This window comes from Hypanus sabinus, chromosome 4, assembly GCF_030144855.1.
Source record: "Hypanus sabinus isolate sHypSab1 chromosome 4, sHypSab1.hap1, whole genome shotgun sequence".
NCBI classification, from domain to species: Eukaryota; Metazoa; Chordata; class Chondrichthyes; order Myliobatiformes; family Dasyatidae; genus Hypanus; species Hypanus sabinus.
The window spans coordinates 92,739,526-92,756,572 of record NC_082709.1 but is presented as its reverse complement, the minus strand read 5'-3'; the positions used below and the strand labels follow the sequence as shown (position 1 = coordinate 92,756,572).

Genomic DNA, 17,047 nt, shown 5'->3' with positions numbered 1-17,047 from the left:
TACATTATACACCACCCAACAGTCTGCAGGGTTTGGAGGAACAAATTTGTAGAGAGGTCACAGGCTATTGCAAGAAACTTAAGATTGTTATAGATAGATAGACACTTTATTGATCTCAAAGGAAATTACAGTATCACAGATATACAAATATTAGAAGAGAAGTACAAAAGAATGAAAAATAAGTTACCTCAAACAGCTTAAGTGGAGAGAGTCATCACTTCCCCGGCTACAGGTTGAGTCATTATAGAGCCTAATGGCCGAGGGTAAGAATGACCTCATGTAGCGCTCTTTGGAGCAGCGCAGTTGTCTTAGTCTGTAACTAAAAGAGCTCCTTTGTTCAACCAAGGTGGCATTCAGAGAGTGAGAAACATTGTCCAGAATTGACAGGATTTTCCGTAGGGTCCTTTGTTCTACCACAGCCTCCAGTGTGTCCAGTTTGACTCTTATAACAGAGCCAACCTTTCTTATTAGTTTATTGAACCTGTTGGCATCACCCGTGTTGATGCCATTGCCCCAGCACACCACCACATAGAGGATTGTTCTGGTGACAACAGACTGGTAGAACATGTGAAGGAGAGGCCTGCATATTCCAAAGAACCTCAGTCTCCTCAGGAAGTAGAGGCGACTCTGGCCCTTCTTGTACACAGCCTCTGTGTTGGTGCTCCACTCAAGTCTGTCATCCAGGTACTTGTTTGTCCTCACACATCCACATCCTCACCATCAATAGTAACAGGGAGCAGTGCAGGCTCAGTCTTCCTAAAGTCTATCACCATCTCCTTTGTCTTACTGATGTTGAGCATCAGATGATTCAGCTTATACTATTCAACAAAGTCCCCCACTAGGGCCCTGTATACATCCTCCCATCCTCCCTTTATACACCAACTATTGCTGAGGCACAGGATCAGTGCTGGATCCATTGTTGTTTGTCAGCTATATCAATGATCTGGATGATGTGGTATACTGGATCAGCAAATTTATAGATGACACCAAGTTTGGGGGTGTAGTAGACAGTGAGGAAGACTATCAGAGTTTGCAGTGGGATCTGCACCAGCTGGAAAAATGGGTTGAAAAAATGGCAGATGGAGTTTAGTACAGACAAGTGCAGGTGTTGCTCTTTGGTAGGACCAACCTGGATAAGTCTTACACAGTGAACGGTAGGGCACTGAAGAGTGGGGTAGAAGAAAGGGATTTGGGTATATAGGTGAGGTCTAATTTGGAGTATTGTGTGCAGTTTTGGTCACCTACCTAAAGGAAAGATGCAAATAAGGTTGAAAGAGTGCAGAGAAAATTTACAAGGATGTTGTCAGGCTGGAGGACCTAAGTTATAAGGAAATATTAAATAGGTTAGGAATTTATGCTTGGAATGTAGAAGATTGAGAGGAGATTTGATAGAGGTATACAAAATTATGAGGGGTAGAGATAGGATAAATGCAATCAGTGTTTTTCCACTGACAATAGGTGGGACTACAACTACAGGTTATGGGTTAAGAGTGAACGGTGAAAATTTTAAAGGGAACTTCCAGAGGGCCATGAGAGTGTGGAATAAACTGCCAGCACGTGGTGCATGCGAGCTCGATTTCAACATTTAACAGAAGGTACATGGATGACGGGTATGGAGGGCTATGGGCTGGGTGCTGGTCAATGGGATGAGGGTGCTTAAATAGTTCTGCATTGACTAGATGGGCTGAAGGCCCTTGTTCTGTGCTGTACTTCTCTTTGACTCCATGACAAAATGCTGGAGGAACCAGTAAGTCAGACAGATCCAAGAAGGGGAATAAACAGTCAAATTTTTGTGCTGGGACCCTTCATAAGGACTGAAAATGAAGGGGTAAGAAGCCAGAATAAGAAGGTGGAGGGAGGGGAAGGAGTACAAGCTGACAGGTGATAGGTGAGGTCAGGTGGGTTGGAAGGAGTACAAGCTGACAGGTGAGAGGTGAGGCAAGGTGAGTGGGAAGGTGGGTTTGGGGGTAGTGGAGGAGCTGGAAAGGATGAAGACCATCACCTGGTAGTTTTATTTGATTTAATTTCACTGAAATAACCATGCAAATGTAGAAACAGAAGATGTTTATTCACCTCTGCAAACTTCTCTCGCCGTTCAGTTACCGGTAAGTTAACTCTTTCAGTCTTCCAGATTATTCTGTTATTTCTCCAGAAGAGTTAACCTAACTTTGAGCCAGATTTACAGAGCGCTTCGAGAGGAGCATAAAACGCTGGCAAGGACTGGTTGGGCTGAATGGCCTGTTTCTCAATGTAATCTGATGCAGGTCACCAGCTGTGAAGTTCTGGTTGATAATGGCCCTGTGAAATGCCTTGGGATGTTTTGGGATATAGAACAACACAACACAAACACAGGCCCTTCAGCCCACAATTCCACAGGTCACAGGTAGTATCCATGGAGTCGATGTTTAGGGCCGAGACTTTGTTTAGACTGGAAAATAAGGGGGGAATCTAGAGCCCACAAAGCAACTGTAACCATATCTGCCTTTACCTCTTCCTCTGGCAGATCATTCCACATTTCCATCACATGTTCTGTAAAAAACTTGCCCCTTCAGGTCGCCTTTAAATTTCTTCCCTGCCACTTTAAAACTATATCGGCTTAGTTTTAGACTGGTCTACCCCGGGACCCCGGGGGAAAGACTCATCTATTCACATCATCTGTACTTGTGATCTTACAAGGCTCTAAATCACCCCTCACCCTCCGCCAGGGAAATCAGTCCCAGCCTACGCATCACTGCTTACAACTCCAGGCCTCCAATCCTGGTAAAATCCTTTTGAATTTTACCTGCACCCTTTCCAGATGATGACAGCAGATGCTCAACAACACAGCAGTGTACTGCAGTTACTAGTTTTCAGGAAAGAAACGAATTTGCTATTTGTACTTGGTCTGTGCACTCAATCTGAACTTTCTAGCCAGAAACCAATCCTAATTTTAACTGATTAATTGAAAGGACATGATATCAGTCAAACTCCTTAAATAACAAACCCAATGCCTGCCATTTGCCCCATCTGATGCAAAATCACTCACCCAAAACATTAGCTTCCCTTCTCAGCCAAGTCTCCTGACCCACTGAGCTGTTCCAGTCTTTCCTGTTTCTATGTTAGATTCCCTGCATCAGTAACGCTTTGTGTTCATAACCTGAAAACGTCCTCATATAATAAGCAGTGTTCAACTCGGGAAAACGGAGAACGACAGAAATGAGAGTGAAGGTCTCGACCTTGGAAATCCTGAGGGCAAAACGATGTAGCTCGATACCTGAAAAGGATCTTGGGGACCTGACAGACAGTAATTTCTACTTGTGTACATGGTTGACATGGTGGCCAAACTAATAGTGCAGCTGCCCCTCCCCCAGCGCCAGGAACCTGGTTTTAATCTTGACTTTGCCGCCCGAACCATTGAATGTTTATTCCTCTCCACGAGTGCTGCCTGACCCGCTGAGTTCTTCCTGCATTTTGTGGTGATGCTCTGAATTTTCAGAATACACAGAATTTCTGGTGTTTACATTCTCCCTGTGATTGACTGGGTTTCTCCAGGTGCTCCAGTTTCCTCTCACATGGAACAGTACAGTGCAGGCACAGGTCTCTTGGTCTTTGATATTATGCCCAACTAATTACACTAGAAATTAAATTCCTAACTAATCATGTCTGCCTACTCTTGGTCCATGCTGATTCTCTGCAAATTCATGTGTATATCTAGCAGCCTCTTCAACGTCTCTATTGTAAGTATAAAAACATAAAGATCATGAGACATAGGAGCAGAATAAGGCCATTCAGCCTATTCAGACTGCTGCACAATTCAATCACAGCTGATTGTACATACAATTTATTACAAATTACTAAAAATTGCACATTGCACATTCAGATGTAACGTAAAGATTTTTACTACTCATGTATATGAAGGATGCAAGCAATATAGTCAATTCAATTCAATTATCCCTCTCAAGCCCATTCTCCTGCTTTCTCCCTGTAACCTTTGATGCCCTAATTTATCAAGAACCTCTACTGCAAATATAGCCAAAGACTAGGCCTCCACAGTTGTCTGTGACAACGAATTCCACAGATTCACCACCCTCTGGTGAAGGAAATTCTTGCTCAACTCTTGTTCTAAAAGGACACCCTTGTACACAAAGGCTGTTCACTCTGGTCCTAGACTCCCCCATTATTGAAAATCTCCTCTCCAACAGACTGGCGGAGTGCTGGCTGTTAAGGAGCGTCTCAAAAGAAGATGGAGAGTAAGATGTTGGGATGGAATTCAGAAGCAATTAAGATTCAGGCACATTGAAGAGGTAGGAATTGCAGGGATCTCAGGGTTGTAGAGCTGGAAGGTGGCAGACAGAGGCAGGGATGAACTTAGGGAAGGGTTTAATAACTTCTATACTACAGTAATCGAAGTGAGGGGTGAACAAGATCCCCGCCCTCTGATAAGGTGATTAAATAGTTCTCTAGTGTGATAAGGAAAACTTCTACCTCACTGTTATCAGTCTTGAACGGAGCTCTTGTACGATAAGATGGACTCTTAACCTCACAATCTTCCTTGTTACGATCGTGCATTTTATCATTTACCTGCACTGCACTTTTTGATAGTTTTTACCCTTTATTCTGCATGATTATTCCAGCCCAATGCACTGTGTAACGATGTAACAGTTTGCAAGACAAGCTTTTCACTGTATCCTGGTACATGTGACAATAATAAACCAATACACGCACCAATCTATGTCTCTCTTCGGGATTTTCGAAAAGAGTTGGCGATATTAACGAATACCAATGTGTGGATCGGTAGGTGAATCAGCTGCTGTAAATTACCCTTAGTGCATAGATGAATGGTAGAATCTGGGGACAGCTGATCAGAGTATGGGAAGATTTGAATCATGGGATTAGTGTGAGTGGTGCGTGATGGTTAGTATAGATTCCTCTGTGGGCCAAAGGGCCAGTTTCAAGTGTGTGTGCCTCTGTAACTCAACCCAGAGTACATCTGGTTACTCACCTTAACACAGCTGTAGATGGTGGAGACAAAAAGCACACTGGCCAGAATGATCAAACATATCAGGTAGAAGCTTAGCATCAGCACAGAGCTGCTCGGAGACAGGGAAAGAACAAAAATTAGACTCCAAATACCAACACTACTAACTGTGCTCTCTGCACAGTGAAAAATCATAAGTCTTTTGGCTTCATTCCACAATCACTAATCGTCCGGCAAAACTCTCCAACTGTGGAGAAGTTGGAAGCGCACAGACATCGAACACCAGGAGATGACACCTCAAGAGTTTGAAATACTTGTCTGGAGTAATGATGGTGTAACCAGATGGTTTACTGACATCCTGTCAGCCTCCCAGCCATCGCTGATTAGCTGTTAGCAATATATTCCATTCTTTAAGGGTGTTTACTTAAAATGTTAAAAATAAGCACCATAAGGGAATGCGATTCAAAATTCAAATGCATTTAACAGGAAGAAAATTTCATTACTTCTACCAGCTGTTCGTAACATGGAGGAATCCAAATTCACTCCCTTCTTTACCCCACCTCTCCCAAGCATTCAGATTCTCCTTTGCTGTTTCCAGTTTCATCGTTCGCCCATTTTTGTACCCCTCCCCCATATTGGCTGCAGCGACGCGCCAAGTGAAAACACACAGATCACTGACAGGTCCCCCACTTCCACCCACCCATTATGTATGTAATTCACTAACAGATTCGCCCCCTCCCCAGTTCCACCCACCCATTATGTATGTAATTCACTGACAGATTCCCCCTTTCCACATACCACCCACCTATTATGTATATAACTCACTGACAGATTCCCCCCCCCCCCCCCCCGGTTCCACCCACCCATTATGTATGTAATTCACTGACAGATTCCCCCCTTCCCCGGTTCCACCCACCCATTATGTATGTAATTCACTGACAGATTCCCCGCCTCCCCGGTTCCACCCACCCATTATGTATGTAATTCACTGACAGATTCCCCCCTTCCCCGGTTCCACCCACCCATTATGTATGTAATTCACTGACAGATTCCCAGTTCCCTGGTTCCACACACCCATTATGTATGTAATTCACTGACAGATTCCCCCCCTCCCTGGTTCCACCCACCCATTATGTATGTAATTCACTGACCGATTCCCCACTCCCTGGTTCCACACACCCATTACGTAGGTAATTCACTGACTGATTCCCCCCCCCTCCCCGGTTCCACCCACCCATTATGTATGTAATTCACTGACAGATTCCCCGTTCCCTGGTTCCCTGACAGGTTCTCCCTTTCCACATACCACTCACCTATTATGTATGTAATTCACTGACAGATTCCCCGCTCCCTGGTTCCACACACCCATTATGTAGGTAATTCACTGACAGATTACCCCCTCCCCGGTTCCACCCACCCATTACGGATGTAATTCACTGACAGATTCCCCACTCCCTGGTTCCCACACCCATTATGTATGTAATTCACTGATAGATTACCTCCTCCCTGGTTCCACACACCCATTATGTATGTAATTCACTGACAGTTTCCCCCCTTCCACGTTCCACCCACCCATTATGTATGTAATTGACTGAAAGATTCCCCCCAACCCCGGTTCCACACACCCATTATGTAGGTAATTCACTGAAAGATTCCCCCCTCCCCGGTTACACACACCAATTATGGATGTAATTCACTGACAGATTCCCCCCTCCCTGTTTCCACACACCCACTATGTACATAATTGACTGAAAGATTCCCCCCACCCCGGTTCCACACACCCATTATGTAGGTAATTCACTGAGAGATTCCCCCCATTCCCCGGTTCCACCCACCCATTAAGTATGTAATTCACTGATAGATTCCCCCCTCCCTGGTTCAACACACCCATTATGTATGTAATTCACCGACAGACACCTCCCGCTCCACGGTTCAAACCACCCATTATGTAGGTAATTCACTGACAGATTCCCAGTTCCTGGTTTCACACACCCATTATGTATGTAATTCACTGACAGATTCCCCCCCTCCCTGGTTCCACCCACCCATTATGTATGTAATTCACTGACCGATTCCCCACTCCCTGGTTCCACACACCCATTACGTAGGTAATTCACTGACTGATTCCCCCCCCTCCCCGGTTCCACCCACCCATTATGTATGTAATTCACTGAAAGATTCCCCCCTCCCCAGTTACACACACCAATTATGGATGTAATTCACTGACAGATTCCCCCCTCCCTGTTTCCACACACCCACTATGTACGTAATTGACTGAAAGATTCCCCCCACCCCGGTTCCACACACCCATTATGTAGGTAATTCACTGAGAGATTCCCCCCATTCCCCGGTTCCACCCACCCATTAAGTATGTAATTCACTGATAGATTCCCCCCTCCCTGGTTCCACACACACATTATGTATGTAATTCACTGACAGATTCCCCGCTCCCTGGTTCCACCAACCCATTATGGATGTAAATCACAGACAGATTTCCCTCTCCCTCGGTTCAACCCACCCATTATGTATGTAATTCGCTGATAGATTACCCCCTCCCTGGTTCCACACAACCATTATGTATGTAATTCACGGATAGATTCCCCCCTCCCCGGTTCTACCCACCCAATATGTAAGTAATTCATTGACAGATTCTCCGCCTGCCCGGTTCCACACACACATTATGTATGTAATTCACTGACAGATTCCCTGCTTCCCTGGTTCCACACAACCATTATGTATGTAATTCACTGAAGGATTCCCCTCTCCCTGGTTTCACACACCCATTACGTATGTAATTCACTGACAGATTCCCCCCCCTCCCTGGTTCAACACACCCATTATGTAGGTAATTCACTGACAGATTCCCCCCTCCCCGGTTCCACATTCCCATAATGTATGAAATTCCCTGACAGATTCCCCCCCTCCACGTTTCACCCACCCATAATGTATGAAATTCCCTGACAGATTCCCCCCCTCCACGTTTCACCCACCCATTATGTATGTAATTCCCTGACAGGTTCCCCCTTTCCACATACCACCCACCTACTATGTGCATAATTGACTGACAGATTCCCCTCCCAGTTCCACCCACCCATGATGTATGTAATTCCGTGACAGATTCCGCCCCTCCCCGGTTCCCCCCACCCATGATGTATGTAATTCACTGACAGATGCCCCCCTTCCAAGTTCCACCCTCCCATTATGTAGGTAATTCACTGACAGATTCCCCCCCTACCCGGTTCCACACACACATTATGTATGTAATTCACTGACAGATTCCCCGCTCCCTGGTTCCACACACCCATTATGTATGTAATTTACTGACAGATTGCCGCCTCTCCCCGGTTCAACCCACCCATTATGTATGTAATTCACTGACAGATTCCCCCCTTCCCCGGTTCCACGGACTCATGATGTATGTAATTCCTTGACAGATTCTCCCCTTCCAAATTCCACCCACCCATTATGTATGTAATTCACTGACAGATTCCCCCCTCCCTGTTTCCACACACCCACTATGTACGTAATTCACTGATAGATTCCCCCCTCCCTGGTTCCACACACACATTATGGATGTAATTCACTGACAAATTCCTCCCTTCCACGTTCCACCCACCCATTATGTACATAATTGACTGAAAGATTCCCCCCTCCCCGGTTCCACACACCCATTATGTATGTAATTCACTGACAGATTCCCCCCTCTCTGTTTCCACACACCCACTATGTACGTAATTCACTGATAGATTCCCCCCTCCCTGGTTCCACACACACATTATGGATGTAATTCACTGACAAATTCCTCCCTTCCATGTTCCACCCACCCATTATGTACATAATTGACTGAAAGATTCCCCCCTCCCCGGTTCCACACACCCATTATGTATGTAATTCACTGACAGATTCCCCCCTCCCTGTTTCCACACACCCACTATGTACGTAATTCACTGATAGATTCCCCCCTCCCTGGTTCCACACACACATTATGGATGTAATTCACTGACAAATTCCTCCCTTCCACGTTCCACCCACCCATTATGTACATAATTGACTGAAAGATTCCCCCCTCCCTGGTTCCACACACCCATTATGTATGTAATTCTCTGACAGATTCCCCCCTCCCTGTTTCCACACACCCATTATGTATGTAATTCACCAACAGACACCTCCCGCTCCACGGTTCAAACCACCCATTATGTATGTAATTCGCTGACAGGTTCCCCCTTTCCACATACCACCCACCTATTATGTATATAATTCACTGACAAATTCCCCTCCCTGGTTCCACCCACCCATTATGTATGTAATTCGCTGATAGATTCCCCCCTTCCACGTTTCACACACCCATTATGTATGTAATTAACTGACCGATTTCCCCCCCCCAGTTTCACACACCCATTATGAATGTAATTCACTGAAAGAATCCCCCTCCCCGGTTCCACCCCATCATTATGTATGTAAGTAACTGACCGATTCCCCCCCCCAGTTCCACCCACCCATCATGTATGTAAGTAACTGACCGATTCCCCGCCCCAGTTCCACCCACCCATCATGTATGTAATTCACTGACAGATTCCCCCCTCCCAGTTTCCACCCACCCATTATGTATGTAATTTACTGACTGATTTCCCCCTCCCCGGTTCCACCCACCCATTTTGTATGTAATTCACTGACAGATTCCCCCCTCCCAGTTTCCACCCACCCATTATGTATGTAATTTACTGACTGATTTCCCCCTCCCCGGTTCCACCCACCCATTTTGTATGTAATTCACTGACAGATTACCCCCCCGGTTCCACCCACTGATTATTTATATAATTCACTGACAGATTGCCCTCCTCCCCTGTTCCACACACACATTATGTATGTAATTTCCTGACCGTTTCCCCACCTCCCCGGTTCCAGACACCCATTATGTATGTAATTCGCTGACTGATTTCCCTCCTCCCCCGGTTCCACACATGCATTATGTATGTAATTCACTTACAGATTCCCCCACTCCCCGGTTCCATACACCCATTATGTATGTAATTCACTGACTGATTTCCCTCTCCAATTTGGATCAGATTCTGCTTGCCTTACAGCTCTCCCTTCATCATTCCCATTCTCACTTCCTTCACTAATTAATATCCAGCACTTGTGGCCTTTGTGTTCCTGCTCATCTCCCAGCAGCAGCTGCCTCCTATCTTCACACTCCCCTCCCTCAATCTTGCTCCATCTGCTGCTTTTTCTATTGATCCTCTTTCCTCGCTCTTTGTTGGTTTCCACCTATCATTCACCTGCCACCATCTCCAACTCACAGAGAATTTATAGAGGGAATGGTAGGGGACTGAGGAGTGTGGTAGAACAAAGAGATCTGGGAATACAGTTACATCATTCATTGAAAATGCTGTTACAGATACAAAATGTTGCAAAGGTGGCTTTGGCACATTTGCTTTCATAAATCAAAGCCCTGAGTACAGGAGTTGGGATGTTATGTTGAAGTTGTATTAGATGTTGGTTTGGCCATAAGATATAGGAGCAGAATTAGGACAATTGCCCAATGACTCTGCTCCACCTTTTCATGCATGGTCCATTTCCCTCTAGACTCCAATTTGGAGTATTGGGAGCAGTTCTGGCCACCTACATACAGGAAAGGAATCAATAAGATTGAAAGAGTAAAGAGAAAATTTACAATGATATTGCCAGAACTTGAGGACATGAGTGATACGGAAAGGTTAAATAGTCTGACTTTATTCCCTGGAGTGGAGGAGAATACGGGATTTGATAGAGGTATGCAAACTTAAGAGGTGTATGGATAGGGCAAATGCAATCAGGCTTTCTCCACTGAGGTTGGATAAGACTACAACTACAAGTCATAGGTTAAGGGTGAAAGGTGAAATGTTTAAGGGGAACTTCTTCACTCAGAGGATGGTGAGCGTGGAATGAGATGCCAGAGGAAGTAGTGGATGTGGGTTTGATTTCAACATTGAAGGGAGGCTTTGACAGGCACATGGATGTGAGGGATATTGTCGATGGGACTAGGAGGAACACATAGGCTGGAGGGTCTGCTCATGTGCTGTATTACTCTGTACTCCACCCTTCATCCCCTCCTCTGTGTTGCTCATTATGCCTGTCACCTTACACCCCTCTTCTGCCAACCAATCACCTCAGAATCCTTTCTCACTCCGCTTCTCCTCTTTAGAACGGCCATCTCCCCCATCCACTCGGTCCTGTGGCAGGGTTTCAGCACGAAACATTAACAATTCCTTTACTCCCACAGATGCTGCTCTACCCTTTGAGTTCCTCCAACAATGTCTTTATTTCCATCTGGTCCTGGGTGACAGGAAGTCCTGGCTGCCAGAAGGCCGGTGTTTTTCCAGAGATTCTGCAGATGCTGGAAATCCAGAGCAATACACACACAAAATGCTGGAGGAACTCAGCAGGTCAAGCAGTATCTGTGAAGGGGAATAATGAATAGTCAACATTTCAGGCCAAAACATTTCATCAGGATTAGAAGAAAGGTGGAAGAGGCCAAAACTTTCTGGCTTCTCCTTTCCAGTCCTGATGAACGGTCTCAGGTCCAAACATGGATTGTGGAATTTCCAGATCCTTGTCCACAAAAGACTATGTCGTCAAAGGACAGACAAACCAACCCTCTTTCCCTTGACATTCCCACCCCCGCCTCACCCCAATCAATTCCTCCCAGTGAGGAGACAGAAGGTTACTGTGCAAACCCTCAAATTAAGGACAACTAGCACAGCGACTTACTGTGGAATGATGATGATCTGAATAGAACAGATGAAGAGGAAGACCAAGCAAGCACAGGCCACGTAGGCACCAAATCGGTCATCCACCTCCTTGGAATACTGCAAGGAAAAGAGGGAGGGTGTTCAAAGTTCAATCTACATTTATAATCAAAGCATATACATCACAAATACTACCCTGAGATTCATTTTCTTGCAGGCATTCACAGTAGATCAAATAAATACTATAGAATGAATGAAAAGCTGCACACAGACTGACAATCAGTGCGCAAAAGAAGACAGACCGCAAATACAAGAAAATAACAATAACACATAAAAAAAACATAAGTTTTTGTCATTGAGTGTGTAGATTGTGGAATCTGGTTAAAGTGAGTCTGTAGATTGTGGAATCATTTTATTTTGAGGCAAATGAAACTATCCACACCGGTTCAGAAGCCTGATGGTTGAACCTGGATGGTTGTTCCTGAACCTGGTAGTGTGAGACCTAAGAGTCCAACCTCCTGCTTGATAGTAGTAGCAAGAAGAGACTTGGCCTGGATGATGGGGGTCTTTGACAAAGGATGCTTAGTTCCCCTACCTTCATCACCCTCCCCCTCCTGATCCCATCCAGCTGCTACATACATAGTTCACCTACAGGTTCCCTTTCAAATCTACATCAGATCCAAGTGTTCCCCCTCAAATCTACATCGGATTCCGGTGTTCCCTCCTCAAATCTACATCGGATTCAGATGTTTTCCCTCAAATCTACATCGGATTCAGGTGTTTTCCCTCAAATCTACATCGGATTCAGGTGTTTTCCCTCAAATCTACATCGGATTCAGGTGTTTCCCCCTCAAATCTACATCGGATTCAGGTGTTTCCCCCTCAAATCTACATCGGATTCAGGTGTTTCCCCCTCAAATCTACATCGGATTCAGGTGTTCCCCCCTCAAATCTACATCAGATTCAGATGTTCCCCCTCAAATCTACATCAGATTCAGGTGTTTTCCCTCAAATCTACATCGGATTCAGGTGTTTCCCCCTCAAATCTACATCGGATTCAGGTGTTCCCCCCTCAAATCTACATCGGATTCAGGTGTTCCCCCCTCAAATCTACATCAGATTCAGATGTTCCCCCTCAAATCTACATCAGATTCAGATGTTTTCCCTCAAATCTACATCAGATTCAGATTTTCCCCCTCAAATCTACATCAGATTCAGGTGTTTCCCCCTCAAATCTACATCAGATTCAGGTGTTTCCCCCTCAAATCTACATCGGATTCAGGTGTTCCCCCCTCAAATCTACATCAGATTCAGATGTTCCCCCTCAAATCTACATCAGATTCAGGTGTTTTCCCTCAAATCTACATCGGATTCAGGTGTTTCCCCCTCAAATCTACATCGGATTCAGGTGTTCCCCCCTCAAATCTACATCAGATTCAGATGTTCCCCCTCAAATCTACATCAGATTCAGATGTTTTCCCTCAAATCTACATCAGATTCAGATGTTCCCCCTCAAATCTACATCAGATTCAGGTGTTTCCCCCTCAAATCTACATCAGATTCAGGTGTTTCCCCCTCAAATCTACATCAGATTCAGATGTTCCCCCTCAAATCTACATCAGATTCAGGTGTTCCCCCTCAAATCTACATCAGATTCAGATGTTCCCCCTCAAATCTACATCGGATTCAGGTGTTTCCCCCTCAAATCTACATCAGATTCAGATGTTCCCCCTCAAATCTACATCAGATTCAGATGTTCCCCCTCAAATCTACATCGGATTCAGGTGTTTCCCCCTCAAATCTACATCAGATTCAGATGTTCCCCCTCAAATCTACATCAGATTCAGATGTTCCCCCTCAAATCTACATCAGATTCAGATGTTCCCCCTCAAATCTACATCAGATTCAGGTGTTTCCCCCTCAAATCTACATCAGATTCAGATGTTCCCCCTCAAATCTACATCAGATTCAGATGTTCCCCCTCAAATCTTCATCAGATTCAGGTGTTTCCCCCTCAAATCTACATCAGATTCAGGTGTTTCCCCCTCAAATCTACATCAGATTCAGATGTTCCCCCTCAAATCTACATCAGATTCAGGTGTTCCCCCTCAAATCTACATCAGATTCAGATGTTCCCCCTCAAATCTACATCAGATTCAGATGTTCTCCCTCAAATCTACATCAGATTCAGGTGTTTCCCCCTCAAATCTACATCAGATTCAGGTGTTTCCCCCTCAAATCTACATCAGATTCAGATGTTCCCCCTCAAATCTACATCAGATTCAGGTGTTTCCCCCTCAAATCTACATCGGATTCAGATGTTCCCCCTCAAATCTACATCAGATTCAGATGTTCCCCCTCAAATCTACATCAGATTCAGGTGTTTCTCCCTCAAATCTACATCGGATTCAGGTGCTCTCCCCTCAAATCTACATCGGATTCAGGTGTTTCTCCCTCAAATCTACATCGGATTCAGGTGCTCTCCCCTCAAATCTACATCAGATTCAGGTGTTTCTCCCTCAAATCTACATCGGATTCAGGTGTTTCTCCCTCAAATCTACATCAGATTCAGGTGTTTCTCCCTCAAATCTACATCGGATTCAGGTGCTCTCCCCTCAAATCTTTATTATATCAATCTCCAGACTAGAGGACCCCGAGCTCCAGGGCTCAAAGTTCAGGTTCGCTGACTCACCAGCTCTCATGCCTGTTGCTCGCATGGACACCTGATCCCAGGACCAACTAACTAACATCCTTGGACATCCTTTATGCCATGTCCACATCACTACCCTTCAACTATGGAGCAGAGGCCTGGACTCCGTCTGCCATTCACCTTTCCTTAAAAGGTTCCCACTCTCACCTCCTTTACTTACCAGAATCCTGCACGTGTGTCCTTTGTGTTTCCTGCCTATCTCTCTCCTGCATTTGTCTTCTACCTTCACGCTCCCCTCCCTCAAGACCAACGCTCAGCATCTCATCGGAGTTGTATCTTTGGAGAAACATTTGCACCTCGACCTATTCCCCTCCCATTCATCTTCAAATTCCATTTATAAATTCATCGATGACACTGCTGTTGGCAGAATCTTTAATGGCGACAAGGAGGGATACAGGATTGGGGAAGATTGGCTGGTTGAGTGGTATCAGAACAACTTTGCACTCAAAGTCAGCAAGACCAAGGAGCTGATTGTGGACTTCAGGAAGGGGAAGTTAGGAGAACACACACCCATCCTCATCAAGGGGTCAGCAGTGAGCAGCTTCAAGTTCCCAACTGTCAGCATCTCAGAGATCCTTCCTGGGTCCAACACTCTGATGCACGCCAGTGGCACTACTTCATTTGGATTTTGAGGAGATTTGACTCATAAATTTCCTACAGATGTACAGGGGAGAGAATTTTGATTGGTTGCATCACAAATCTACAGGGTTGGTATGAAGGCTCCAATCCACAGGATTGAAAGAAGATGCAGAGGGTTGTAGACTCGGCCATCATGGACACAAACCTTCCCACTACTGCGCACATCTTCTCAAGGTGGCACCCATCATGAAGTGGCCCTCACCTCTGGGATATTCCCTTTTCACATTACTTCCATCAGGCACAGGTACAGGAACCTGAAGACCCACATTCAACTTCTTCAAGCCACAGCTTCTTCCTCTCCACTATCAGATTTCTGAATGGTGCATGAACCCATGAACACTATTTTACACATTACTTTTGTAACTTACGATAACTTAAATGTTTTTGCACTGCAAGATTTCTTGTTAGTGATAATAAACCCAAGTCTAATTCATAGTTTCACATTCACAACCAACTTCTTAGAATTATTTTTAGCACAACTTGCAAGAAGTGTTTTACCTCTTCCACCTATCACCATCCACACCCCAACCAACCACCTTCCCCTTCACCTGGATTAACCCATCAGCTCCCAGCATGTACTCCTCACCTTTAACCCATCACCTCCCAGCATGTACTCCTCACCTTTAACCCATCACCTCCCAGCATGTACCCCTACCCCTCCGCCCACCTTCTCATTCTGTCTCTGACACTACCTTTCCAGTCCAGATGACAGGTATTGGCCAAAATGTTGGCTCTGTTTTCCCTTCCATAGATGCAGCCTGACCTGCTGAGTTCATCCAACATTTTGTGTGAGTTTCTGGTCCTTATATGAGTGGTGCTGTCTCTAGAACTATAAGCATCAGGGTTATGGCCAGGAGACCAAACCCTCAGAGATTAGGGCCAGCTTTGCAAATGATACAAATACAGGGGAGGAGCAGGTAGTGTTGAGGAAGCAGAGGGTGTGCAGAAACACTTGGTCATATTAGGAGATTGGGTAAAAAAGTGGTAGATGGAATACAGTGTAGGGAATAAAGGTGTCCACTATTTTCTAAATGGAAAGCATATTCAGAAATTGGATATGCAAAGGTACATGTACAAAAGAGTGAAGTCCCTGTTCAGGACTTCGTAAAGATTAACTTGCATGCTGAGTTGATAGTAAGGAAAGCAAATGCAATGTTCGCATTCATTTTGAGAGGACTAGAACGTAAGAATATGGTTATAGGGCTGAGGCTTTATAAGACATTAGCTAGACCACATTTGGGCCCCACATCTAAAAACAATGTGCTGGTATTGGAGAGGGTCCAGAGGAGGTTCACAAGACTGATTCTGAAAATGAAGAGGTTAACATATGAGGAGCGTTTGATGACTGGGCCTGTACTTGCTGGAGATTAGAATCTTATTAAAACATTCAAAAAATATTGGAAAGCCTAGATAGGGTGGACATGCAAAGGATGTTTTTAATAGTGGCAGAGTCGAGGACCAGAAGGCACAGCTCAGAATAGAAAGTTGTCCTTTTAGAACAGAATTGAGGAGGAATTTCTTTAGCCAGAGGCTAGTGAATCTGTGGTAGTCATTACCACGGACAGCTGTGGAGGCCAAGTCATTGAGTACATTGAAAGTGGAGGTTGATAGGTAATTTCTAAAGTAGGGACATTCTGTTGCCTTTAAGGCATTTGTTTAGTTTATTATATTTTCGCTTTAGTAATTCGTTTGTTATTGTTTTCTAGTTAAAGTTAAGATTGTTTAAAGTAAATTCGTTGTCTGTGATATATCGCGGCATGCGATGACATCACACCCGGTTTCGCTGCGTCTTGTGGGAAAATACTGGTTTGGAGAAACGGGAAGGAGGGGGCTTATGAGTGCAGGATCAGCATAAGAAAAGTTCTCTTTCTACGCACTAGAAACATTAGTGAAGCAACGCTGTAAGTTCATGAGATAATCGATATGTTGAATTAAAAATGTTAACGCTGATTCTGTTAAAAGTAATGACGGCTGATAAAATTTATGTTTTTTATTATTTAAAGAGTTGCGGAT

General features: G+C 44.8%; 1 protein-coding gene across 3 annotated transcripts in view; it reads right to left on the bottom strand.

Moving 5' to 3' along the window:
* Positions 1 to 17,047, bottom strand: part of adcy5 (adenylate cyclase 5) — a 469,096-nt gene that overhangs the window by 111,776 nt on the left and 340,273 nt on the right. For all 3 annotated transcript variants that reach the window (XM_059967665.1, XM_059967666.1, XM_059967667.1), the window contains 2 exons: positions 11,708 to 11,805; positions 4,982 to 5,069 (listed from right to left, as the gene is read on the bottom strand). In XM_059967665.1, the coding sequence (XP_059823648.1) occupies positions 4,982 to 5,069; positions 11,708 to 11,805 (186 nt within the window). The remainder of the gene's footprint in view (positions 1 to 4,981; positions 5,070 to 11,707; positions 11,806 to 17,047) is intronic.